Below are 24,442 nucleotides of genomic sequence, written 5' to 3'. Positions count from 1 at the left end.
GGCTCAGTGGTAAAGAATCCACCTGCCAATGCAGGAGACACAGGTTCAGTCCTTGGTCGGGGAAGATCCCACATGCTGAGGAGCAACTAAGCCTGTATGCCACAACTACTGAGCAAGCCTGTGCTCGAGAGCCTGGAAGCTGCAACTACTGGGCCCAGGTGCTGCAAACACTGAAGCCCACATGTTCTACAGCCCATATTTTGCAACAAGTCATCTGGCATATTTTGCGCTGCAACTAGAGAAAAGCCCATGCAGCAATGAAGACCCAACACAGCCAAAACTAAATAAACAAGATTATTTTTTAAAAAAAGAAAAAATTTGAATACTTAGAACAAAGAGTTTAGGCTGGTTTCGGGTATTGGCAGGGATCCCAGAGAAGAGGTGGAATTTCTGTGTTCCCTATATCTTCTGATGAACCCCACAACTCATTTGTCCCTTAATCTTTGTCTCTCCAAGATGGAGTGAGAAGCCTGAGATGCCACAGGTCTGGGCTTGCAGTTCAGTCCTGAGAAGAGAGTGCAAGGGTTTGAGACTGGATCCCTGAGGAACAGAGATAAGTAGTGGGGGCTGGAGAAAGGCCTAGGATTAACTTCTCAACATCTTTACAGAAATGTTGAGAAAAGCCAGTGTCAGAACAAGTAAATCCAAGTAGTTTCAAAATGTCAATCTAGTGGAAAGGGATTCTGAGAGGCCTTTCTTGATACAAGGTTTACATAAAATGCTAATTGGTAACATACAAGTGTGGGTCCCTGCCTGCTCTACTAGTGATGCTGGGGAGATAAGGATACGGGAGGGGCTCACATCATCCTCTGCCAGACGGAGTCTCAGGATAATGTTCTGGATGATTCCAATCTTTGATTTTTCTCCCATCAGCAACCAAGCAGTGAGTACTGCTAGGGAAATCACACCTCAAGTCATGTTTCTCTACCTTTTTTCTGATTGCCCCCTTACAAAGCCTTTACTGTCAGGTATCTGTTTATGTATGTGGCCCTTTGAAGGGCCATAAGCCATTATAGAATCTATGATGTGGCTCCACCCATGAGAATGCATGGTCTGTAGCCAGTTCCTCCCCACACTTTCTGGATTTTATTTCCCCCCTCAGGGACTTCCCCTCATCACTTACACTCTTGTTCCTCCACATCTCAACCTCTCCACCTACCTCCAGCCATAGCCCCCTCTCTGTTCCCTGCCTGGCCCTTTTTCTTTCTTTCAAGAAATTCTGGTTTAATTGAAATGGGGTGTAAATGAAAGGCCTTGTAGTACACTGTTAGGTTTAGAATTTTAGATGATCTACTTAAAAAAATTTTTTTTAAGGGTAATACATTATAAATAAGTTTTTTTTTTCTTTTTTAACTAGTCAAAGCAGCTTCCATTTATTTTCAGTTTTGAAACACATTTTTCATGACTTAGCTTCCTAATACAAAGAGCAAAATGGCAATGAAAGATAAACTTCATCAGATACTAAAATTATACAATTTGATCAGGAGAAAAATAGATACTGGTTAAGTGAATTGACATATGTTTTCCTTTTCGCCTTTGAAAGATTTTATTCAAAACCTGAAATAAAGTGGCTTATTTCAGATCACACAATCATGTTTCTTCTCATCCATGGACCTCAGAACTTTTTCATCCTGGTTTTGAGGAGGAGCAACCAGTCTTGAGTTGATGGGACCAGCATGATCCAGAAGGACCCCGTGACAGCACAGCCACACTTTTAGGACCAAATTCCCACAGCAGAGAAGCAGGGAGTACCTAGAGGGTACCTCTGCTGCTGCTGCTGCTGCTAAGTTGCTTCAGTTGTGTCTGACTCTGTGCAGCCCCATAGACAGCAGCCCACCAGGCTCCCCCATCCCTGGGATTCTCCAGGCAAGAACACGGGAGTGGGTTGTCATTTCCTTCTCCTGTAAATATGTTTTATTTTTATTTTAGTTTTTGGCTATGTGGCATGAGGGATTTAGTACCCTGACCAGGGATGGAACCCATGCCCCATGAAATGGAAGCATGGAGTCTTAACCACTGGACCACCAGGGAAGTGCCCAGCCTTATTTCTTGAACAACATGCTACACTCTGATCTGCATTCTGTCTCCTTCTGTCTACTGAACCTGCTCTCCATAATACTACAAACGAACTCCAAGCCCCCTGACCTCAACACATACTCTTCCACCCAGCAATCTCCATGTCAAAGAAACTTTACCAGCATGTGCCTAGAAGATAGCAAAACTGAACACTATGTTTCACCACAACTCTTTCTAACCAGTGGAAGATTTTAAACAGTTGTGACTATTGAGTAACATTGCTCTGCCCAATCCTTAGTGGTCCTAACTTAAGACTCCCTTGGAACAACAGGACTTGTCTCCGCCGTGTACAAACCTGTGGATTCTCTCCAGCCTCTCCAGTGTACAACTTGCAACTTTTAATCATCATAAACATTAAGAACAGCCCCTTTCAAGCAGTCAGAAATCCCTGACTTAGGCTCCTCCATGAATAATTCAGTTAATGTCTTCTCTAGTGGGTTCTTCTGCCTGACAAAAAAAAGACAATTTTGTTGACTGTTTTTATCTGTTCATTTTATTTTGTTCTTGTTTTTTTATTTGGTGGTCTTTCACACTTTGTACCTTTTCTTGAACTTTAACCCATAGAAATAAAGCCACCAAGTATATAAGGATATAAATACAAACATGCTCTCTGTAACATTCATCATATGTCTAAAAAGTGTAAACTGAATGATCACTGGCAGAGGAATGGTTAAAACCAACGTGGAGCACCATGCAGCTGTTAAAAAGAAAAAGTCCAAGGAATTCCCTGGTTGTCCAGTGGTTAGGACTACATACTTCCACTGAAGTGGGGTATGGGTTCAATCCCTGGTCAGGGAATTCAGATCCCAAGTGCCAATGGCCTGGCCAAAAAAGAAAGAATGAGTCCAAGGCATAACTACTGAACTACAGAGATGTCCATGAGATAGAGCTCTTAAGAAAGGAAGAAGTATACAGTAGGGCACAGATTTTTTAAACAACAAGAACCAGCCACTCCCAGAAGTGTATTCATGATTGAAGATGATTCTATGCAATCCACAGAAACCTGAGCAGATTCTCTTTGGTCTTGACTTGGGGATACTTGGGATCAAGGCAGCAGAGGTGGTGGGGACAGGTGGCAAGGGGCCAAGAATCTGCCAGCTTTCTTCTCTCTGAATGGACATAGCTCCCTGGGAGCAAACCTTCTTTGACTCTCCTCTGAGCCTTGAGCATCCCCTCACCAGCACCCTTTTGAGGTCCCACCAAGGCTCTTCCCTCTCAACCCCATCCCAATACTCCCTTCGTAGGCAGAGCTGGTATGAGGACAAGGGGGCAAATACGCCTCAAGGACCAAGACTCTACCTGGAAGAAAAGAGGTTGAGACTGAATTCTTTTTCACACTGTTTGACACTAATGAAGTTCTCTCTGAAAGATTGAGAAGGTTCCAACAGAGATCCACCAGCAGGAAAGAACCCTAAAGTTCTCCAAAGGGAAGCCCCTGTGAGCAAAGTCATCTGGTCAAATGACCAGGCTCAGCATCAAGGCCTCAAGGTTTAAGGGGCTAAGGCTGGACATGGCCCTGACCCTGGCCCCTGGCAGCACAGTCACGCTGGGAGACCCTGCGTGAGCTAAGAGCTGGGAAGCCCAAGTGTGGGTCACTGTTGCGGCCTGTGCAGCAGGCCCATGTGGCACTAGAAATGACCCATCAGATGGTCCAGGAACAATGTTTCCCTAGTGCCACCAGTGAACAAGAACAGGAGTGAGTACCACACTCAGAGAGGGGGTGTTGGGCTTCCTACACACTGGGGAGGGGTACTCAAATTACTAACTGGAAAAATATGTGATATAAAGTCTACCCTCAAATCGGAGCCTATGTTTAAAGTTACATAGTTTATAATGTTGTGTTTGTATGTCCAATTTGTCCTCAAGGAATAAACACAAACTTCTGTAGTCCTGTGCCAAATATGGGCTCCAAACACTCATGGAGTGGGGACAGTGGGGTGACCCTCTAGACAACTGAAGTCTGAGCCACAATGGTACAGGAGAAAAGAAGGGGATGAAATTGCTCTTGTGTTCAGAACACTTAAATAAGCCTTTTTGGCTATGAAATGCAAGGTCCATCCCCCTCGCCCACAGTCCCTGGGGAAGTATAAGAGAAGCTTTGATCAAGAAGCTAAATCGTTCTGCAAAGAGAGGTGGTGGGAATGTGAGACAGAAAACAGGGCCCTGGGGATCTGGAAGAAGAGGAGAGTTCAGCTTTGGAGTGCACATATGGGCTTCCCTACTGCAAAACCCAGCCCCTGGTCCTTCCTGTGGTAAACAGAACAAACGTAACTGTAAGGACCAGGAAACATTTTAAAATAAGAAGCTTAATTCTCCCTGTTGAAAATAAGAGACTTCTTCCAAGCCTTTCTTTTCTTTTACTATTTATTTGGCTGCGTCGGGTCTTAGTTGAGGCACAGGCAAATTTTCGACCTTCGTTGCTGCATGTGGGCTGTTCAGCTGCAGCATGAGACCTCGTAGCTGCAGCACATGGGGTCTAGTTCCCTGACCAGGGATGGAACCTGGACTCCCTGCATTGGGAGTGTGGAGTCATAGGCACTGGACTCACCAGGGAAGTATCTTCAATCCCTTCCTTAGAGCATTAATGATAGAGAACTTGTAAGTTCTTTCTCTGTCTCTTTGAAATGTATGGGAATCTTTTTAGAAGCTAAGCCAGCCTCTGTAAGCTTTACAACCCAGGAATGTCTCCCAAGGCCCTGGCATTCATCTTTTTGAAATGGAAGAATCTGGAGAGAGAGCACCCCCACCTCCCAGTTTCTGTGAGAGGGTAGGACCCTAACTGAAGTGAGCACCTTGCTCTGAGTTGCAAAACTACCTCTTGTCATAAAGATATGAGGATATTGGTTTTCCTGTGATTAACCCTATTGATAACACCAAGGATCACCAATCACCAGGTAAAGTTAGGATGAACGGTGTGTGACAAATGGTGCTCTCAAGCCTCTTACTTGAGAACTAGTTACTGTTTATCTTGAGAACATGTGTAAAGGCTGCATCTGTTTGGCACTATAACAGGATGGGATTACTTTATCTTTACAATCTCTTAGCAGATGGCCTGTGACGCACATCACATTCTGGTAATGCTTATTCAAGTATAAAACTATTTTCTTTCCTCCACTGCCTTTGTGGAGAGCTTTTCCTGAGTTGGGAAATCTTGTTTTTCGTTATATTTCCCAATATAATGCATGAGCTGAAAAAGAAAAAAAAGAAGTGAGGTTTTGAGGAGTAAGACCTCTAAATGGAAAGGACACAGAAAAATAGTATGGGGTGAGGAGAGGCAGAGAAAGTTCTAGAAACAGTGATGCTGACATTCAATTGAAAACTGTTTCCAGAATGTAAGTAATAGAATAATAGCAATGAATACATATGGAGACTACTGCCAGGTATTGTTCTGTTTTAAACATTAACTTATTAGCATATGTAGTAGCTTGGATTATTGTTCTTAATTATCCATCCCCACCCTGCCTCTGAGTATGCTCCAGCAGGCAGAAAAGGTGTCACGGAACAGCAGAGAAGCAGGCTGAAGTATGGACTAGTCTTGGAAGTATCACACAAACTTTCTTTTTAGGTAAAAGTGACACCTGAAGGGCATGTGTGGAAAGGCCAGGTTCAGCTACTACAAAAGATGGGGAATGTGAGCCACACTATTTGGATATTACAAGATACCCCAAACTGGAGGAAACCGGGGGCCAGCAGACACCAGCCCCCAGCACTGAGGATGCAGTAGGTGGGAGTGGGCCCAGAAGATAAGAAGGGGGAGGGCACCCAGTAAGGATCAGACACTTCTGTAGGGTCTGGAGGTTGGAAGGCAGGACTGGAATCCCTCTCATGCCCACCAAAGACCAACATGTCAAGTCATTTATGAGGGTCTGGCTCAAGAAAGCAGGTTTACCTTGCCCTGGCCTAGCCCAGGCTGCCAAACACGTCCACTGTGAGCCAAATGCTTATAAAGGCTAGGGCCAAGAAGACTTGGGTAGGGACCAGCAAGAGGCTTCCTGGGTGGGTGCTAAAGCCTGAGCCGTGAAATCATCCTCCTGACAAAATCCCACCGCTGCTCCCTGGTTCCCCAGTTTCTGGCCCTAAGTGCCACAAATGACCAGGAAACAGTGGGAGTTGGGGTGTGTGCTCAAAGTGGGATAAAGACAAGGGGGAAGATGAAAGAAGCAGAACTTCATGACTAATAAGAACTTTACACCTGATTTTTTTTTTAGAAGAAAATTGGATTCTTGTGGGGAAAGCAAGCACCAGGGTCAGTGAGGCCAGAATAAAAGTGTACCTGGAACATATAGAAGAGAAAGAGGCTGCACTCATTCTGGAGGGACAAAGTCCATGGGAATCGCCCAAGGATGCTGAGTCCCTAAGTGGCTCCACATTGCACCCTCACACCTGGGTCCCTAACATTCTCTGCACCCACTATGAAAACAGGACAAAAGGAGACTCTCACTGCCCTGCCTCAGTTAGGCCTCCCTCGAGTCGGACACGACTGAAGCGACTTAGCAGCAGCAGTGTCTGAAGGGGTTGGCAGGTGGAGCTAGCGGTAAAGAACCAACTGCCAATGAAGGAAACATAAAGTGATGAGGGTTCGTTCAATCCCTGGGTCCGGAAGACCCCCTGGAGAAGAAAATGGCAACCCGCTCCAGTATTCTTTCCTGGAGAATCCCTGGGACAGAGGAGCCTGGTGGGCTATATAGTACATAGGGTCCCAAAGAGTCAGACACGACTGAAGCGACTTAACATGCATAGCATTCAGTATCTGACGTGTATGTGTTTGTGGGGGGTGTCCTAACCCAGCCATGTTTGACACGAGGTTGGGGGTGGGGTGGGGAGCAAGTCTCTCAGCCGTTACTTTTCCAAGTTTTAGGCAACCTGGGGAAACGCTGGTCATTTATTGAAGGACTGCGCTCAAATCAGGTAGCAATCCGAAACTGAAGACTGACTGGGCTGCACTGGGTCCAGAGAAGCCCACTCTCCAGGAATGTCCCATCGCAGCCACCCAGGTCGACCTTCCAGGGCTCGGCCCACGGTCTTCACTAGGTCCTAGCCCACAAAAACAGGGACTTCCTCCTCCGTTTGGAAGATCGACACGCTCCCTCTTCCTTCGAGCTCCCCAAAAGTCCCGGCGACCTCGGAGAGTGTCCTCGTCCTGCTCCCTTCAATCCCGAGGCCCCTGACCTCCTCGGAAGGAGGAGAAACCCGGTCACATCCGTCCTCTCGGCTTTCCCCAGGCCGGAGCCCCTTTATCTCCCTCGCAGCTGCGCTCGGGCCGGGAGGCGCGGCTCTTCCCCACAGCCGGCTCTGCGGCGGCTCGCAGGTTCGGGCTAGTCTGGGGCGGAGACTGGGAACGCCTGAATGTGGTGAGGAGGGCGGGGATGCGGGCCCATCTTTAAAGGCCCGGGACCGGCCCTGAGGCGCCTCGACACTTGCCGGCGGCCCCGGGTGGCCTCGAGAAACGCGCACGGACCCGGCTCCCCTCGCTTCAGCCGCCGGGGCGGCCATGGGCCGCTATCGCATCCTCGTGGCCACCGGGGCCTCGCTCTTTGCCGGCTCGCACAACCGCGTGCAGCTGTGGCTGGTCGGGGCGCGCGGGGAAACGGAGCTGGAGCTGCAGCTGCGGCCGGCGCGGGGCCAGGTTAGCGGGCGAGACGGGACTCGGGAGGCCGGCGAGGGGGCGGCGGGATAGGGGGCGAAACGACGGCAGGACCGTGTCCGCTGGGGCCTTCAGGTGTTGGGACGCCGATGCCTGGGCCAGGAGAGGATCGGGAGCCAGGGTCCAGGCAGGGCGCACACCCTTCTCCATCCCCGACGGCCCTGTTCCTCACACCCTCCAACTCCTTTTCCAAATGACCCGTGCCAGTGTCAGTATAGGATCTGAAGTCAAGCGGGATGCTCCTAGTAAGGAGGGTGCGGGGGGAGCTCAGTTAAAGGACCGACTGAGGTGCTGATGCTCAGACATCAGTTCAAGACACTGCGGGCCACGCGCCGGCCTCCCTCATTCTGCCGGTGCGATGCGGGTGAGACCCACCGCGCAAGGGTCCGGAGGCAGAACGAGGAATGCTGTATTTGGAGGCCTTGCCAACCGAGGCTCCACAAAGGTCCCCTCCTCTCTTGTCCCCACCGCATTACTTACCCCCCACCCACCCCGGCAAAACGGCCTCTCCTGGAACCCTGCTACTGTCTCTGGGTTCTGGTCCCACAGAAGGAGGAGTTTGAGCACGAAGTTCCGGAGGACCTGGGACCGTTGCAGTTCGTGAAGTTGCGCAAACACCACTCCCTAGTGGACGACGCGTGGTTCTGCGACCGCATCACAGTGCGGGGCCCTGGAGCCTGCGAAGAGGCCGCGTTCCCGTGCTACCGCTGGGTGCAGGGTGACGGCGTGCTGTGCCTGCCCGAGGCCACCGGTGAGGAACAGTGTCGGGAGGAGGGGTGTACGGTCCTGGAGAACAGATGGGAAAGGGTGGGGAGGGGGGAGCTGAGGAAGGTCAGAGGGCCTTGAGGAAAGTGAGCGTTCAGTAAGTTAAGTGTGGAGAAGGCAGAACACTGGAAAGTTATAAAATACCAAATTTATACACAGAAAAAAAAAAGCTGCAAGTGGAGCTGGACAAGGACATAAGTTCGCGTGCAGATCGCACCCTCCAAGAAGATGAGGGCAGGGGATGGGAGTCGCAGCAATGATGGGAAACAGAAGCGCCCAAGTAAAAGCAGAAAGATCTGTATGGGATGAGGAACAAGTTGGGGCAGGGCAGGTACAGGTAGCATGTGGAATAGCGGATGGAAGCGACCCTGAGAGGAGACAGCTATGGGAAATAATAAACAATGTGACTTGGAGAGCTGGTTTGGTTGGAAAAACATGGAAGCAAACCATGAGGGACAGGGTGCACACTGACAGCGGGTGGGGGTGAATGAGGACAGCCAATACAGAATCTGTTACCATGGGAAATAGTAAGAGAGATGATCACGGAGGAAAATGCAGGCCAGGGCAAGTAAGGATAGAAAAACATCACTTTGACACTGGTGAGTATACATGCAGCTAAGAGCAGGAACAAGGTGATAATAGACTCTGATGGTCTCAGCAGAATGAAGTCAGAGAAAGAAAGCAAGAGCTGTTCCTCATAGCTTTCCAAAGACAGCTGAGGTGTGGTAGGTGAGGTTCAGCACATGTGAAATTAACCAAGGCAATATATAGTAGAAAACAGGTAAGGGCATATGGGTGACTAAGACTTTATCACTTTTTTTTTTTTTTTGGCTGCACTGCTCAGCATGTGGGACTTTAGTTCCCCAACCAGGGATTGAACCCGGGCCCCCTGCAATGGACTTGCAGAGTCTTAACCACTGGGATGCCAGGGATTCACAAGATTTAATCACCTTAATTACGGTGATTTTTCCAACAATAGATACTGATGAAATAGGATCAAGTGGGGAAAGGTGAGTTAACGGACAAGAAAAGATGTCAAACATGAGATTGTCTCAAGGCAAGAGATAAGGGTTGAGATTAACAAAACCCAGAGTACACAGTTGGCAATGACAAGGTAAATGTGTCTCAGAGATCAATGGAGTGATGCAAGGCCAGAGATAAAAGCAGCAGAACAGAACTGAACACAGGGCCCATGACTGCTGAAAAGAAGATGAGGACAACCAGGGGAGAGCCCAGGACCACACAGACTGTGGCCAACTGTCTTAACATCTCCCCAGCCCGCCTGGCAGGAAACAATGCACTGGACGTGTTCCAGAGACATCGAGAGAAGGAACTGAAAGAAAGACATCAGATATACCGGTGACCACCCACCCACATAGCCTCTCAGCGGTACCCCCCTTCCCTGACCCCGCCCCCACTACTGACCTGGGCACCCTTCCTGAAGCCTTGTCCCCATTTCCTAGCTGGGCCACCTGGAAAGAAGGGTTACCCCTGACAATAGCTGCGGGCTGTGAGGACGATCTACCTGCAAATATGAGATTCCACGAGGAGAAGAGGCTGGACTTTGAGTGGACACTGAAGGCGGGGTGAGAACAGGCCTGGAGTTCAGAGTGGTGAAAGGGCCGGGAGATCTAAAAATGGTGGTAGATGGTGAGGGGCTGAGGGATGGGCGAGTGGGTTCACACCTTGATTCCTGTCCTAGGGCTCTGGAGACGGTCCTCAAACGCGTTTACACCCTCCTGAGCTCCTGGACCAGTCTGGAGGATTTTGATCTCATCTTCTGGGGCCAGAAGAGTCCCCTGGCTGGTCAGTGGTTCCCCAGGTCTCTATAACCTGTCGATGGCCTCTTTTCATGTCCTGACCTTCACACTCCACAGTCCCTCATAAGTGTTTCACAGATGAGACTATATTGTGCTGGGTCATTTCTCAGAGGCCCCAAGATGAAAAGATAGGGACTGGATACGGGGTGGTCACATGCCTACATCGCTGGGGTAGGACCTGGAGGAGGGACATCCTGACTGTGTAAACCTCCTCCTCCACTCCACTCCACTCCAACCTGACCCCACAGAGAAGGTTCACAAGCACTGGCGGGACGATGAGTTGTTTGGCTACCAGTTCCTCAATGGCGCCAACCCCATGCTGTTGAGACGCTGCACCTCTCTGCCCTCCCGGCTGGTGCTGCCTTCGGGGATGGAGGAGCTACGGGCCCAGCTGGAGAGAGAGCTCCAGGTATCCCTCCCACCCTATGCTGTTCTCACCTTGGCAGTGCAGCCAGAAGTGGTGAAGGGGAGGGACCAAAGATGGGATGAAGAAGGGAGGCTGTGGTAACCTTTGGTCCAGACTCCAGTGCTGAAAAAAACTAGAGGTGATACAGTACACAGGGAAAACTCTGAGGAGCTCCCAGCATGGAGGGGAAACAGGATGGATCCCCAGGGCACAGACAAGGCCAGTGGTGTTAGCAGGGACAATGTCATCTCCTGGTTGATGTCAGTGCCCTGGACACCAGTGTTCAAAGGGAGGAAGAAAGATGGAAAATGTGCCATCAGTGGGGAGAACTGTGGAGGTTACTTGGGTTTGGAGGAGATGAGCTGCACGTGAGGATGATGAGCGAGGCCAGATGTGAGCATGTCATGGGCATGTATGCACTGGACTAGGCAGCAGTGCTGGCAGGGCAACCTCTGCAGATTCCTTGACAGAGGAGCTGAGTTTTGGAGAGGGAGTGAAAGAGTGTTTGCTGAACTGGTGACAGCTGAACACAGGAAGCAGATCACTGCAGGATGGTGGGGCAGGGGCCTGGTCATCTGGACAAGGCGCCAGCTTGTACACTGGACTGGGCAGGCCTGTTCTGAAATCGGACCTGCACAAGACGCTTACCTTCACTAGGCTGTCTGTCACTTAAAATGAGAGGAATCAGGCCAGATGCTCTGGTTCTGCCAATAAGACTCCATAACTGACACAGGATGATGGCAAGAATCAAGATAAATGTCTTGAAATGTCTTCCCCCTTTGCCTCTGCCCTCTTGCGTTAGACTTTAAACTCAAAGGATGGATACATTCCTCCTTTCCCCAGAACGGTTCCCTGTTTGAGGCTGATTTCATCCTCCTGGACGGAATTCCAGCCAACGTGATCCGAGGAGAGCAGCAGTACCTGGCTGCCCCCCTCGTCATGCTCAAGATGGACCCCAGTGGGAAGCTGCTACCTATGGTCATCCAGGTGAGGTGCCCCAGGCACCCCCTCCCAACTCTGCTGCTGTTCACCTCCACCTCTGCTCCTGAGGACCCAGCCCCCTGGTTCTTGGCTCCCAAGCTCCATCCTCACACAGTGAGACCTGTCCTCATGTCACTCTGCTTACAGCCTGGTTTCTCCTGACTCGCCCAACTGGAAGGACTTGTTCAAGAGTCATAATGGCCTTTTGGAGTTCTCATCCTATACCCGGTGGTTCTCGAACTGCAGTGTGCCTCAGAATGACCTAGAGGGCTTGTTAAAACACAGTTTGCTGGGTCCCAGCCTGAGATTTTCTGATTCAGTCCGTCTGGGATGGGGAGTGAGAATTTGTTTTTCTAAGTTCCAAAGTGACGTGGATGCTTCGAGATTGGGAACACATTTTAAGAGTTACTAATTAACCCCTCAGTCCACTCTTTCTCCCACTGTTCTCAATAGTCAGTTTAACAAACCCTGTCAGTTATCTCATACACCCAGCTTCCCCTTCCATCCCCCACCATAACTCAGACCCCCATCACATTTCTCCCAAACCACCATCAGGACCTCCTCACTGGACTCCCTGCTTCAGACCCCCTGCATTCACCCCGAAGACCACGATGGGTGCGCGGTGCCACAGCAGTGAGAGGCAGGGTGGAAGGGGCCTCATTCTTCCTTCTCCTAATCCTCTAGATTACAACCTCCTGGCTGGCAATAATCATACTTACTCATCTGTTTTCCCAAGATGGCTGACCATAAGGTCACACATAAAGTGGGAATTCAATGAAGGCTTAATTTCTTTTTCCCAGATCCAGCCTCCCAGCCCCATCTCCCCGACCCCACCACTGTTCCTGCCCTCAGATCCTCCACTCGCCTGGCTCCTGGCAAAGACTTGGGTCCGAAATTCAGATTTCCAACTGCACCAGCTCCAATACCATCTGCTCAACACCCATCTCCTGGCTGAGGTCATCGCTGTGGCCACCATGAGGTGCCTCCCAGGGCTGCACCCTGTCTTCAAGGTACTACCTCTACCCTCCATGTCCTACTTCATTCAGACCCCAGAGAAAGGAAAGAGGCCAATGTCATATGATACTGCATGTGTGCATGCTAAGTTGCTTCAGTCGTTTCTGACTCTGCGGCCCTATGGACTGTAGCTCACCAGGCTCCTCTGTCCATGGGATTCTCCAGGCAAGACTACTGGAGTGGGTTGCCATGCCCTCCTCTGGGGGATTTTCCTGAACCAGGGATCGAACCAGGACTTTTACATCTCCTGCACTGGCAGGCAGGTTCTTTATCACTAGCACCACCTGGGAAGCCCCATCATATGATATTATAGCAGCAAAAAAATTTTATCACTTTGTAAAAGAAGGGAGAACAGAAGGAAGAAAGACTGTATCAATATTTTGAGACTTGTGTTTTAATTAAGTTGAGTCACTTAACATTTCTTCAGGACATATTACAAAGGAACCCTCTGAAATTCTCAGATCTGACAATCTAGCAATGGGCCGAGAGTATAGCCAGAATATTGCCAGTAAAACAAAAGCCTTGTTCCTGCCTTAGTAGATTTACAGTTTAGCCAGAAAGACATGTGGTGCCCCTAAGAACTACTCAGAGAACAATACCTGGACCTAGAATTTGAAATCACAAGACAGCTGGTAAACATTAGAATATTGATGGAGAACGTTCCACCCCAACTGAGAGTGCTAAGTAGGAACAGAGCAAGAGGTGAGGAGAGCAGCCCAACAGGGTGCTTATCCCAGCCCAGGAGAGAAATGGAGAAAGACATGTTGGCAAGGTGGTGACCAGAATTTAAAAAGAAAATCAGGGACTTCCCTGGCTGTCCACTGGTTAAGACACCACACTTCCACTGCAGGGGGTACAGGTTCGATCCCTGGTCTGGGAATTAAGATCCCACATGCCACATGGCTCAGCTAAAAAAATAATAATCATCAGACTTGGGAAAGAGAAGGAACAGTAGCTGCAGCAAGCCTGGATATCAGACCAGAGACAGAAAAGTGAGAGGTCTAACCTTCTACAACACTCAGAAGCCCAAGGGTGGGTGTGGGAGACTGACTTAGAAATCCTGTAATTTTATAAAAGAGTGAGCTCAGCATCTACTGCTCAGCTGACAGCAGCAACATAAGGCTCATGCTTGCTTAAAAATGTCCTCAAGATCTTGATGACATTTTAGATATAGGGAACAAGGCAAAAGGGACGAAACTGCATATGAACATATGCTTATGAAACAAGCATATGAACCAGAGCAATTGTTAGAAACAGGAAAGCAGGGAAAGAAGCCAGCTGGGAAGCAAAGATGAGATTCAGTTTGAGGTTCATGGAATCGGAAGTGTTAGCAGGACATGCAGGTGAGCACCTGGCAGGGAGAAGGACTGAACTATACTTCAGCCAGGGGCCTGCCAGGTGCCTTAAAGCCTGGCCAGCAGTAGCTGTGGCCTCTCGGGAGGCTGGGGTGGCACCGACAAGATGGGAGTCCAGTGTGATGAGCAGAATCTTGGATTTTACTCATCTCATGGTGCTCCTACACCACTATCTTCTGCTCACCTTGGATAGGCTAAGCCTCTATTCACACTGAAAATATCCCCCCTTTACGAGTTGAGCCCTGTGCCTACCTGTCTGCACTCCCAGAGCAATATCATGTCAAAGAGCTGCACTGTTATCAGCACACACAGGCGAGCCAAGCTGGCCAATGTCCCAGAGGTGATCTGTGCAGGCTCTGGATTCAGACTGCCAAGGCTTGAATCCTGAGTCCTAACCTCTGTTCAGGTGTGAGCTCAGTGTCCTCATGTCTAAAAGGGGATGAAAGGAACACCATCGTGGGGCTGCTAAAAGATAAAATGACCTAATAGCATGACACAGGCTAAAAGCTAGAAAAAAATTAGTTCTTGCAATTTTTATTATTATTACCTTTTGGGGGGGGGAGCTGTGCTGGGTCTTCATTGCTGTGCGCAGGCTTTCTCTAGTTGTGGTGAGCAGGGGCTACCTTCTAGTTATGGTGAACAGGCTTCTCACTGTGGTGGCGTCTCTTGTGGAGAATGGGCTCTAGGGCAAGTGGACTTCAGTAGTTGAAGCTTGTGGGCTCTAGAGCTTGGGCTCAGTAGTTGGCATACGGCTTAGTTGTCCCCCTGGCATGTAGGATATTAGTTGTTGGACCAGGGATCGAACCAGCATCCCCTGAATTGGCAGGTGGATGGCTAACCACTGGACCATCAAGGAGGTCCCGATTATTACTATTATTAAGAGTTGTCGGTCCTCAGGCTTCTCCTCTCCTCAAGTGGATGTTGGGCTTTCCATGACATTCAGCATCTTTCATGAACTTTCTGAAAAGTTTCAGTCCAATGCGAGCTGCTTTGACCTTCTGACCCCATAGTTCTCTCTGGCTCATTCTGTCTCCAGCAACAACTACTTAAGTACATACCAACCCTTTGTGAAATCTCTACATAAACTGGGTGGAAATGAAAACAAAATAGTCTGAGATAAAAAGAAACACATGGAGGATCAGATGGCCTTTTTTAATAGCTAAGGAAAAGCTATTTCTTGAAAAGCTTGCAAAATAGAGGGAGTCTAACTGCCTAATTGGGGGTGGGAGGAGATTTGATGACAGCCTCTCTGCTGCCCTGGTGGCTCAAATCCACCTGCAATGCGGGAGACCTGAGTTCGATCCCTGGGTTGGGAAGATCCTCTCTGGAGAAGGGAACGGCGACCCGCTCTAGTACTCTGGCCTGGAGAATTCCATGGACTGTATAGTCCATGAGGTCGCAAAGAGTCAGACGTGACTGAATGACTTTCACTTCACCTCTGCTGCTTACACAGGTGGCACAGTATGGCTCCTCCTCACTGAAGGTACCCAACCCTACCCCCCAAAACCTAACAATGAAGCAACCAGGGGATGGAGGTGTGGCTTTGGAAATGAGGTAGAGAGACTAATTTAAGCTGTGAAGATGACAGAGTATAAAAGCATTTCAGGCCTGGACTAGGAAACAGCAAACCACTCCAGTATTCTTGCCTGGAAAATCCCATGGACAGAGGAGCCAGGTGGGCTACAGTCCATGGGGTTGCAAAGAGTCAGACATGACTAAGTGACTGAGCACATCAGCACATACTACGATTTAAAACGGTTATTTTCTTTTGTATTCCTACCAGAAGAGTTTGGGACTTGCAATGCTTCCATATCCTTGCCAATATGTTTAGTCTCTTTAAACTTTTGACCTTTTTAATAAATGTATAGTATTAAAAAAAAAAAAAAGCATATTAGGGACCCTGGTGGTCCAGTGGTTAAGACTCCACGCTTACAATGCAGGGGCTGCAGGTTCGATCCCTGGTCAGGGAACTAAGATCCCACATGCCACAAAGCCAAAGGGGGTAAGAAAAAAAGTAAAAGCAAATCAAAAGGGGCTGATTCTCAAAGGCCACCTACACTCCAGGTGGAAATCATCAGATAAATAGCAGCTGCTACACAAGGGCATCACTCATGAAAGCATCACTGCAGCCTCCTAAGACAAAAGACCCTATAATCACCTGCTATTGTCACATGAGGATAGGAGGTGAGAAAGATCAACACTCAGGGGGTCCTGTACCTTGAACAAATATAAAGTGACTGCTGAAGTGAAACCCAGGTCAAGTGTGGCTAGAGAGAATGATGACTCACAGAGGTGACAAGATCATGAGGGAATGATTACAGAAACAGGAAGAGACCAGCCTGTCAAGGAAGGAAAGCATCAAGAGAAGAGAAGGCCATCATGCTGCCTACAAGGAAGGACCTGAGCATGTCCCCTATAATCGGCCCCCTCTGCTCTCCTCCATCCCAGCTCCTGATGCCACACATCCGCTACACGATGGAAATCAACACGCGGGCACGGACTCAGCTCATCTCAGACGGAGGCATATTTGATAAAGTGAGTGGGGCTGCATCACTGTCCGACTTTCTACCATCTCTTGCTGCTTTCAAGATCCCAGACCAACCTGGATGAATGTCCTGACCCTTAAACCTATGAGCCCTTTATATCCATGTCTCTAAATGTGAAAACCCCACATCTGAGAACCCCTTATATACTGTCCACTGGCTTCTTCCTCAAGGCCTCGCATCTCTCTTGTCCCAGGCAGTGAGCACCGGTGGAGGGGGCCATGTGCACTTGCTCCGCCGGGCCCTGGCTCAGCTGACCTACCGCTCCCTCTGTCCTCTTGATGATCTGGCTGATCGCCGCCTGCTGGGAACCCCGGGTGCTCTCTATGCCCGCGATGCTTTACGGCTCTGGGAAATCACTGCTCGGTGGGTGAGGGGGAAGCCAAGAAATGAGTCAGGGGGGTGAAGGGGGGAGAAGGCGAGTGGGGCTCTGCTCTCAAGGTCAGCATGGGGCAGAAAGAACATGAAAACGAGAAGGTCCAGACAGGAGGAGCAGAGGAAGGGATCCTGGGGAGAGATGAGGAAGAGTGAGGAGTCGGTGGGTAGGGTCTGAGGAGCAGACTGGGGACAGAGAGCATAGATTGGGAAAGCTGTGGATGCAGAGGCTGAGGGATCTGGACAAATCAGCTGTTTTGTTAGGAAGAAAGGCTGTCAACAATGTCTGGGAGTGCCTAGAACTAAGGACCCACGTGTTCTTCCTCTCTAGGCTAGGTTGTAGAAACAGCTAGGAGTGACCCAAAAGGCAGGTCTAGAAGACTCTATACTCAGACGCAGCAACAGTCAGCTGGCCAGAGACCATGGAAAAGTGTAGAGGTCAGAGGCCAGAGCCTTCTCCTCTTAAGGAGCCCACCTCCCTTCTCCCCGGGGCAGGTATGTGGAGGGGATCGTCCACCTCTTCTACTGCGGGGATGACGTTGTGAGAGGGGACCCTGAGCTGCAGGCCTGGTGTCGGGAGATCACTGAGGTGGGGCTCTGCCAGGCCCAGGAGCGAGGTGAGATCCCTCCCAGAGATGGGAGCTCCTCAGACACTCTGCCCAGAGCAGAGTCTGAGTTCAGAACCCCGCCCGTTCATCACAATCCCCGTCCTCCACACTTCAAACATCTGAATATCATTCCCACCTCCTAAGACTGAGGACAATTCCTGATGGCCAAGGATCAGCCTCCTTAGAGACCCTGGCCATCATCCTTCACTTCCATCCCCTCCCCTAACCTGCCACAGCATGGCACCTCCCAGGAACAGTGGGGGATCTTCCCAGGCCCTGCTGGGGCTCACGTTCTTTCCTCATGGCTGTCTATTCTTTCCTGAGGATATAAATGGGAAGAGTTTTCCACCAAAGTCCATGATGACCCCTTCTGTTTTCCCTCTTCTTCTCCTGCCTCCCACTGTCCAGCATACACAGAGGAAGTCCAGGCCCACTGCACAATGACCACAGTGCAAGGTCATTTTTAGATGTAAACACAATGCTCTACAGGCTTTGGCTCAACCCTGAAGTCAGTGCCCCCTTGGGGCTCACGTCGCTTTGGCCGATCCAGCCTCCCCCACAACCAAGTCACTGCTTTCAGCACCCCCACTGGCATTCTACCCTCTGGGGAAGAAGCAGCCTTTCTCAGCTCTTCCTGGCTTCCACCTCCTCTCTCTAACACATACAGGCCAGCATGGCCTGCTCCAAATCTTCCTTCCATCCCTGTCCCTCACATTTTACACCGAAATCTCTGCCTCTGTGGGGCAACTAGAGATATTTACTGGGGAGCCGCTATGGCCAGCCTCGGGAGGTGCCGTGAGCACTAGCCTGACACTCGCCCTCAAGACGGAGCGTCCCTCTGGGGCATCAATGGCTGCACCACCCCGCTTCCAGAACCAAACTTTCTCTAGTACATCTCAGTCTATCCCCTGGGCTCCACAGGCTCCCAGGAGACCCTCCTCCTCTCCTTGGCCATCTTTTCCCCAACCAGCATCTACATTGGGAAAATGAAAATAAAAACCCACATGTCAACTTTAGCCTCCAATAAGTGCTTCTCATTCTCTCTTCATCCACTCTCCCTCAGTTCTCACAGATCACTTTCGCCTCATTTTCTCAACAGACTTTTTAGAAAAAAATGTGCTAAAGTAAAAACAAACCTGAGATTAGCAGTTAGGAACCCAAGTTCAAGGTCAGCCTCTGCCTTTTCCCAAATTACCACAGTCCTGTTCTTTGTTTAGCCGCTCAGTCGTGTCTAACTTTTATGAGACGGCCTAGACTGTAGCTCACCAGGCTCCTCTGTCCATGGGATTTCCCAGGCAAGGATACTAAAGTGGGTTGCCATTTCCTCCACCATGGGATCTTCCCCACCCAGTGAACTGCACATCTGCATCGGCAGGTGGATTCTTTATCACTGAGCCACCAGGAAAGCTCTAGAAGCAGTTTAATCTCTTTAGCCTTTGATTTTTTTTTAATCTATAAAAAGGGAGTGATTACATTTGTTCACCTTAACTGACAGGATTACTGGGTCTGTGAGCCCCCACCTCCACTGTAAATTGAGTGGCTTGAACATAATCTTTGCAGAAAGCCTCTCTTGCCTGTGACATTGTAAATCTATAACTTCACTTATCTTTCACATTATAAATTAGACACCTGCAATTCCCTGTCTGCAAACAGGAGGAAACATCTCTAAATTCTCAACCACTTTTTGAGGCAAAGGGTTTCTGATCACTCAAACCTTTTCAGCCTCCCACCCTTCCAAAATAACAATAACTGCTTATTGGAACACTTGTTCCATACCAGGTGATTAACTCATTTATAAAGTAGGTATCACTCACACTTTACAGGTCAAGAAATTGAGGTTCAGAGAGGTTAAGTAACCCAACTGTGTTACTTGAGTCTGAGTTGAAGCCCATGTCTGATGCAAATATATTTGAACAAATGAACTAAACAAACATCCGTCAATTCCAAAATGTAGACATCCGAAGACATCGGCCTTTATTTCTCTCCTCTCAGACTGCAGCCTCTAAATCCTGTTCCTTTTCTGCCCAGGTTTCCCTGTCTCCTTCCAGTCCCAGAATCAGCTCTGCCATTTCCTTACCATGTGTGTCTTCACGTGCACTGCTCAGCATGGGGCCATCAACCAGGGCCAGGTATGGAGCGCTGAAAGCCCAGATCCCTGAAGGCAAGTGTCTGGACTTGGGATGCCCATGGGAGAGATGGGGGTTCAAACCTAAGTACTAGGATCCTAGGGTTGCAGTTTCTTCCCCCAGCTGGACTGGTATGCCTGGGTCCCTAATGCCCCATGCACAATGCGGATGCCCCCACCCACCACCAAGGAAGATGTGACAATGGCCACAGTGATGGGCTCACTACCTGATGTCCGAAAAGCCTGTCTTCAAATGGCCATCACATGGCATCTGGGTCGCCGCCAGCCAGACATGGTAAGAGAGGACTCTGGGGAAATGGAAATGACAGTTGGAAGGGAACAGCAGAGTGAAGGGCAAGGCTCTAGGTGTGTCTGCCTTTGAACTCAAAACTGATGTTTGTTCTTCCTTAGGTGCCTCTGGGGCATCACAAAGAAAAGTATTTCTCAGACCCCAAGGCCAAGTCGGTACTAATCCAATTCCAAACAGATCTGGAAAACCTGGAAAGGGAAATTACAGCCCGAAATGAGCAACTTGACCTGCCCTATGAATACCTAAAGCCCAGCCACATAGAGAACAGCGTCACTATTTGAGCTCCGTCACTATTTGAGCTCAAGGGCGCCCCCCATAGGAAGACTGAAGATCAGCTCTGGGACTGACAATTCCATCTTGAGTTGCACCGTTTCCTAAAGTCTCTGCTGTGCTGCTGTTCAGTTGCTAAGTCGTGTCTGACACTTTGCAACCCCCTAGACTGAAGCACCCCAGGCTCCTCTGTCCTCCATTATCTCCCAGAGTATGCTCAAATTCATCCTGCTGCTGAGGTTATTTCCTTTCCCAATTAAACCACCTACATCTGTATCCTATGAGCCCAAGGGCCTTTGCAGGTATGCATGCTGAGTCGCTCAGTTGTGTCCAACTCTTATGCGACCTCCATGGACTGTAGCCCACCAGGCTCCTCTGTCCATGGGATTCTCCAGGCAAGAATACTGGAGTGGGTCGCCATTTCCTATTCCAGGGGATCTTCTCAATACAGGGATCAAACCTGCATCTCCTGCACTGGCAGTTGGATTCTTTACCATTGCACCTGGGAAGCCCCTAAGGAAAGGGTCTGATAATATGTTACACTTTGGAGGCCACACTGACTCTTGTCACAGCTATTCAACTCTCCTGTTGTAGCACAAAAGCAGCCACAGGCAACGTGTAAATGAATGTGACTATGTTCCAATAAAACTTTATTTATGGACAGTGAAATATGAACTTCTTGTGGCACAGAATATTCTCTTTTCAGTTTAGCCAACCATTTTAAAATGCAAAAATCACAACAACAAAACCCTGTGGATTTTCACCCTCAGGGGCAGTACCTGCACCAGCGTGCCCCTGCAGCAGCCTGAGGCACTGACCTTACCTGAGAAACATCCAGAGAATGCTGGGGGGGGGGGGGAGCAGGGAAGATTTCTTGGAGAAAGCAACAACCTCAACTCATCCTCCTTTCCCAGAAGCTTGGTGGCCAACTTAAAAATTCCTGACTACCTTGGCAGCTTTCCCTCCACCCCTGTTTCTCCTATTCATACACCTACCCCAAAGTCCCTGAATGAGAATGGTGTTTCTAAGACAAAAGAAAAACTTTCACTCCAAAATGGTTTCCTTCCAGACGGTCTCAAACAAAAAAGACACAGGTACATCTCTCAAGGTCACTTCCTCAGGAGCTTCAGTGCCCTGGGGTCTCTAAGTGTTTCTCACGTTCCCAGTTCTCTTTCAGGACCCTTTAAAGAACAATATGTACAAAATAAAGGGGAAAATATCACAAAGTTATGCTAACCACTGGCAGTGTCTGTCTGGTTCTGGGGTCTTGGGATCAAAATGACCCCTCTCAATTATACTATGACCACTGTCCTCACTAGAAAAGGTACAAGAAACTCAGTGAAAAATTATGTTCCTCAAAGACCACTATTTCCCTGATTAATGTTTATAGATCTGTTTTTCACCAGTGAGGTATACAAAATTTTTCTTTGGAAGGTATATAATCTACTCATATCTTTAAAATCTTGGACTCTATCGTGTTCAAAGTTTCCGTTAACTCAGTTTACAGTAAGGAAGAAAAGTGACATTTCTGTGCGCTTACTGCCTTCTTCAGCACACTTGGCAGGGCCACTCACCTTAACAGTTTGTTCATTGAGTCTGCTTTCCCTGGACTTTTCCTAACGCCCATATTTTTCCTGGATTTGGTATCCAAAACTCTTCAGTATTCCATGTTTGGTAACAAAACGTTACTTAAGGATTTCCAATGCCAAGAACTCTCAGCAATTTAAAAGCGTTCTAGCCACGACAGCACGCCTGGGCTTGGGAAGGGGTTGCCATCTCCTTTTACCGTGTCAGTGTCTATTTCAAAGGGTAGAGGTGAGCAGAGAGGAGACAGAGGCGTTCTCTCGGTGTAAATCTGTCTGGCTGTAAATCTGTCTCAATTACCATTTACCCATCCCAGGACACCACTCAAGACTAAGGTATCTGAGACCAAAAATGACATAATCTCAATCTTCGGCTGCTGACAGCCCATCGCCAAGTTTACCTGGAGCTCCGCCACAGATAAACGGTGTTCCAAGACGGGCTACCACGTCTTCCTCGTCACGTGACTTGACAAACTTAGTCACGTGACACCATGGCTCCTCCCATTCCAAACTGGAGAAGGGGGTAGCCAAGAAACCAGAGGACTTTGCTCCTACAAAACTCGCGCCTCATCTATTGATCCATATTGGTCAATAACGGGCTCTAATTTCAGAAGCACCGCTCTTCCCCTAGGAAGTCCCGAGAGGCCCCGGAGGCTCCAGCGTTCTCCGCCTGGCGCCCCCCGGCCCGATGGTTGAGCCCGGAGGCCACGCCCCCTCGGTCTCCTCCCGGCTCTGCGTCCTCAGCAGCTCGAGCCCCCAAATCCAGCTCGCTTTTCGCAGCTCCTAGCTGCTTCCTCTTACCTATTTCCTACCTGGCCCACATCTAGGCGATCCCCGACTCCTTTCTTCATGGCGTCGCTTCTGTGCTGTGGGCCCAAGCTGGCCGCCTGCGGTATCGTCCTCAGCGCCTGGGGAGTGATCATGTTGGTGAGGGGACTGCCGGGCGACAACCGGAGAGGAGAGGGCCTGAGGGGCTCAGTGTTGGAGGGCTGGAAGGCTAGGAGACTCCAGGCCTTGAAAAGCAGCAAACAGGCTGGAGGGGGTGGTTGATTAGCCTGTGGAGAATGAGACAGAACTGGATTGAGAAATGGGAATTTGAAAGGGAGAGGGGAAGCTGGAGCTTGGAATGGGAGCCGGGCTGGTAAATCTGGAGTACCCTCAAGGTAAGAGGAAGGAGACCTAGGTTCTTGAGATCCTTGAGCTGAATGGAGGGCAGGCAGTGGGGAGAGGGACCGCTTGTTCCCGAAATGGGTAGCTAGGGCTTGTTTCCTCAGGACTCTACCCGCTCCACTAAAGGGAGAAATAATATGGAGAAGTGCCGATTCCCTCTACCCCCCTTTGCCCTGTCCCGTGATAATGACGCCTCCAGAGAGGAGGATAATCAGGGTTCCTGGGTTGCTCACTATTCCTGCCCTTGCCCCAACCACGTCTTCTCTGTGTCACCATTCAAGCTCTATTCCAGGTGACCGGAGTCCAGATCCGGAAACAACCATCCCTAATCCCAGCTCATTCTGGTAATTACCAGACCCAGATGTTGTGGCAACATTCGAAGTGGGAGGAGTTCAGGCAGCGACCAGGTCCGATGCCTGAGTTAAAACAACCTACCCTTTCTTTTTTTCAGATAATGCTCGGAATCTTTTTCAATGTCCATTCTGCTGTGCTAATTGAGGACGTTCCCTTCACGGAGAAAGATTTTGAGTAAGTGGAGAGGCGGGGGATGTGGTCAGAATTGCGGGGGCGGGGGGGGGCAATCGCAGGAGGCTGGACACTTGGGGCCCGGAGGATGGGAAACTGGATGCTCTCTCTAGTACCCAGGAGCAGTCTTGGGAGTCAGACCTCAGAGACCATCCTAAACCCACCGCTTTAGATGTGGCTGTTAAGAATTTTACTGGACTTCTCTGTGCCTCCGTCCACTCCTGCAAAGTGGATGCTATAACAGAACTCACCCCAAAGGGTTATGAAGATTGAATAAGATAATACACGTTAAAGCGTTTAGAACGGTACAGGGCATGTAGTAAGTGCTCCGTAAATGTTGTGTGCTGTTAATGTTTCTGATATTTCTCTGCCTAATCCCCACCTCTAGGAATGGCCCCCAGAACATATACAACCTTTACGAGCAAGTCAGCTACAACTGTTTCATCGCGGCGGGCCTTTACCTCCTCCTCGGAGGCTTCTCTTTCTGTCAAGTTCGTCTCAATAAGCGCAAGGAATACATGGTGCGCTAGAGCACGGTCGCGCTCCCCCTCTCCAGCCCCCTCCTCTATTTAAAGACTCTCCCTACCAGGTCACAACCCCCCGTCCCCCATTCTGGCGCCCTCTGCGGACTAGGTTTTCTTGGCGAGAGACTCATCCCTTGTTCTCCAACCTCTAGCGCCCGGCTCCTGTGGAGGGAGGTTGGGTTTGACCGGTCCCTGTCCCTCCGGCCCCCTCGTCTCGTCCCGTTCCACAATAAAGAGAAACTGCTCTCTTAAGACGTGTGTGTGTCTGGATTGGGAGGCGGGTACCCGGGCTAGAGGTCGGCCTCCAAATAGGGAATCCCGACCCCTCGACGGAAGTGGAGTGAAACC

General features: G+C 49.5%; 2 protein-coding genes and 1 long non-coding RNA gene across 7 annotated transcripts in view; 2 read left to right on the top strand and 1 right to left on the bottom strand.

Annotated features, from left to right (window-relative positions):
- The window catches only part of LOC145541703 (uncharacterized), a 109,059-nt gene extending 86,728 nt beyond the window's left edge, over positions 1-22,331 (bottom strand). Inside the window, exons 1-2 of the long non-coding RNA XR_014079224.1 lie at positions 22,277-22,331; positions 19,940-20,020 (exon numbers count right to left, since the gene is read on the bottom strand). This is a non-coding gene — a long non-coding RNA (uncharacterized LOC145541703). The remainder of the gene's footprint in view (positions 1-19,939; positions 20,021-22,276) is intronic.
- On the top strand, positions 1,341-20,953 carry ALOX12 (arachidonate 12-lipoxygenase, 12S type). 5 transcript variants are annotated; one of them, XR_014079223.1, is made up of 14 exons: positions 1,341-7,702; positions 8,270-8,471; positions 9,763-9,844; positions 9,949-10,071; positions 10,188-10,291; positions 10,554-10,714; positions 11,555-11,698; positions 12,493-12,702; positions 16,510-16,596; positions 16,801-16,970; positions 17,475-17,596; positions 19,616-19,748; positions 19,837-20,007; positions 20,124-20,953. XR_014079223.1 is itself a non-coding variant. In XM_081578865.1 (14 exons), exons 1-14 carry the CDS (start codon positions 7,568-7,570, stop codon positions 20,807-20,809), a joined length of 1,896 nt encoding a protein of 631 aa, XP_081434991.1. In that variant the 5' UTR covers positions 1,341-7,567; the 3' UTR covers positions 20,810-20,953. The 5 variants fall into 5 exon arrangements, 4 of the variants coding, with proteins under 4 accessions (XP_081434991.1, XP_081434989.1, XP_081434990.1 ...); XM_081578865.1 differs by having other exon boundaries at positions 19,616-19,716; positions 20,726-20,953; XM_081578863.1 differs by having other exon boundaries at positions 19,616-19,716.
- Positions 22,332-22,611: 280 nt separating the features above from the next.
- On the top strand, positions 22,612-24,346 carry RNASEK (ribonuclease K). Its single transcript, XM_081578877.1, has 3 exons — positions 22,612-22,802; positions 23,497-23,573; positions 23,959-24,346. The coding sequence occupies exons 1-3, from the start codon at positions 22,725-22,727 to the stop codon at positions 24,098-24,100; spliced, it is 297 nt and encodes a 98-aa protein (XP_081435003.1). The 5' UTR covers positions 22,612-22,724; the 3' UTR covers positions 24,101-24,346.
- Positions 24,347-24,442: the final 96 nt, after the last annotated feature.

The sequence above is a fragment of the Giraffa tippelskirchi genome, chromosome 3, assembly GCF_054371585.1.
Source record: "Giraffa tippelskirchi isolate mGirTip1 chromosome 3, T2T-mGirTip1v1.2.pri, whole genome shotgun sequence".
Lineage (NCBI taxonomy): Eukaryota > Metazoa > Chordata > Mammalia > Artiodactyla > Giraffidae > Giraffa > Giraffa tippelskirchi.
Note: the sequence above shows the minus strand (reverse complement) of the source record. Positions and strands in the feature narration are given on the sequence as shown.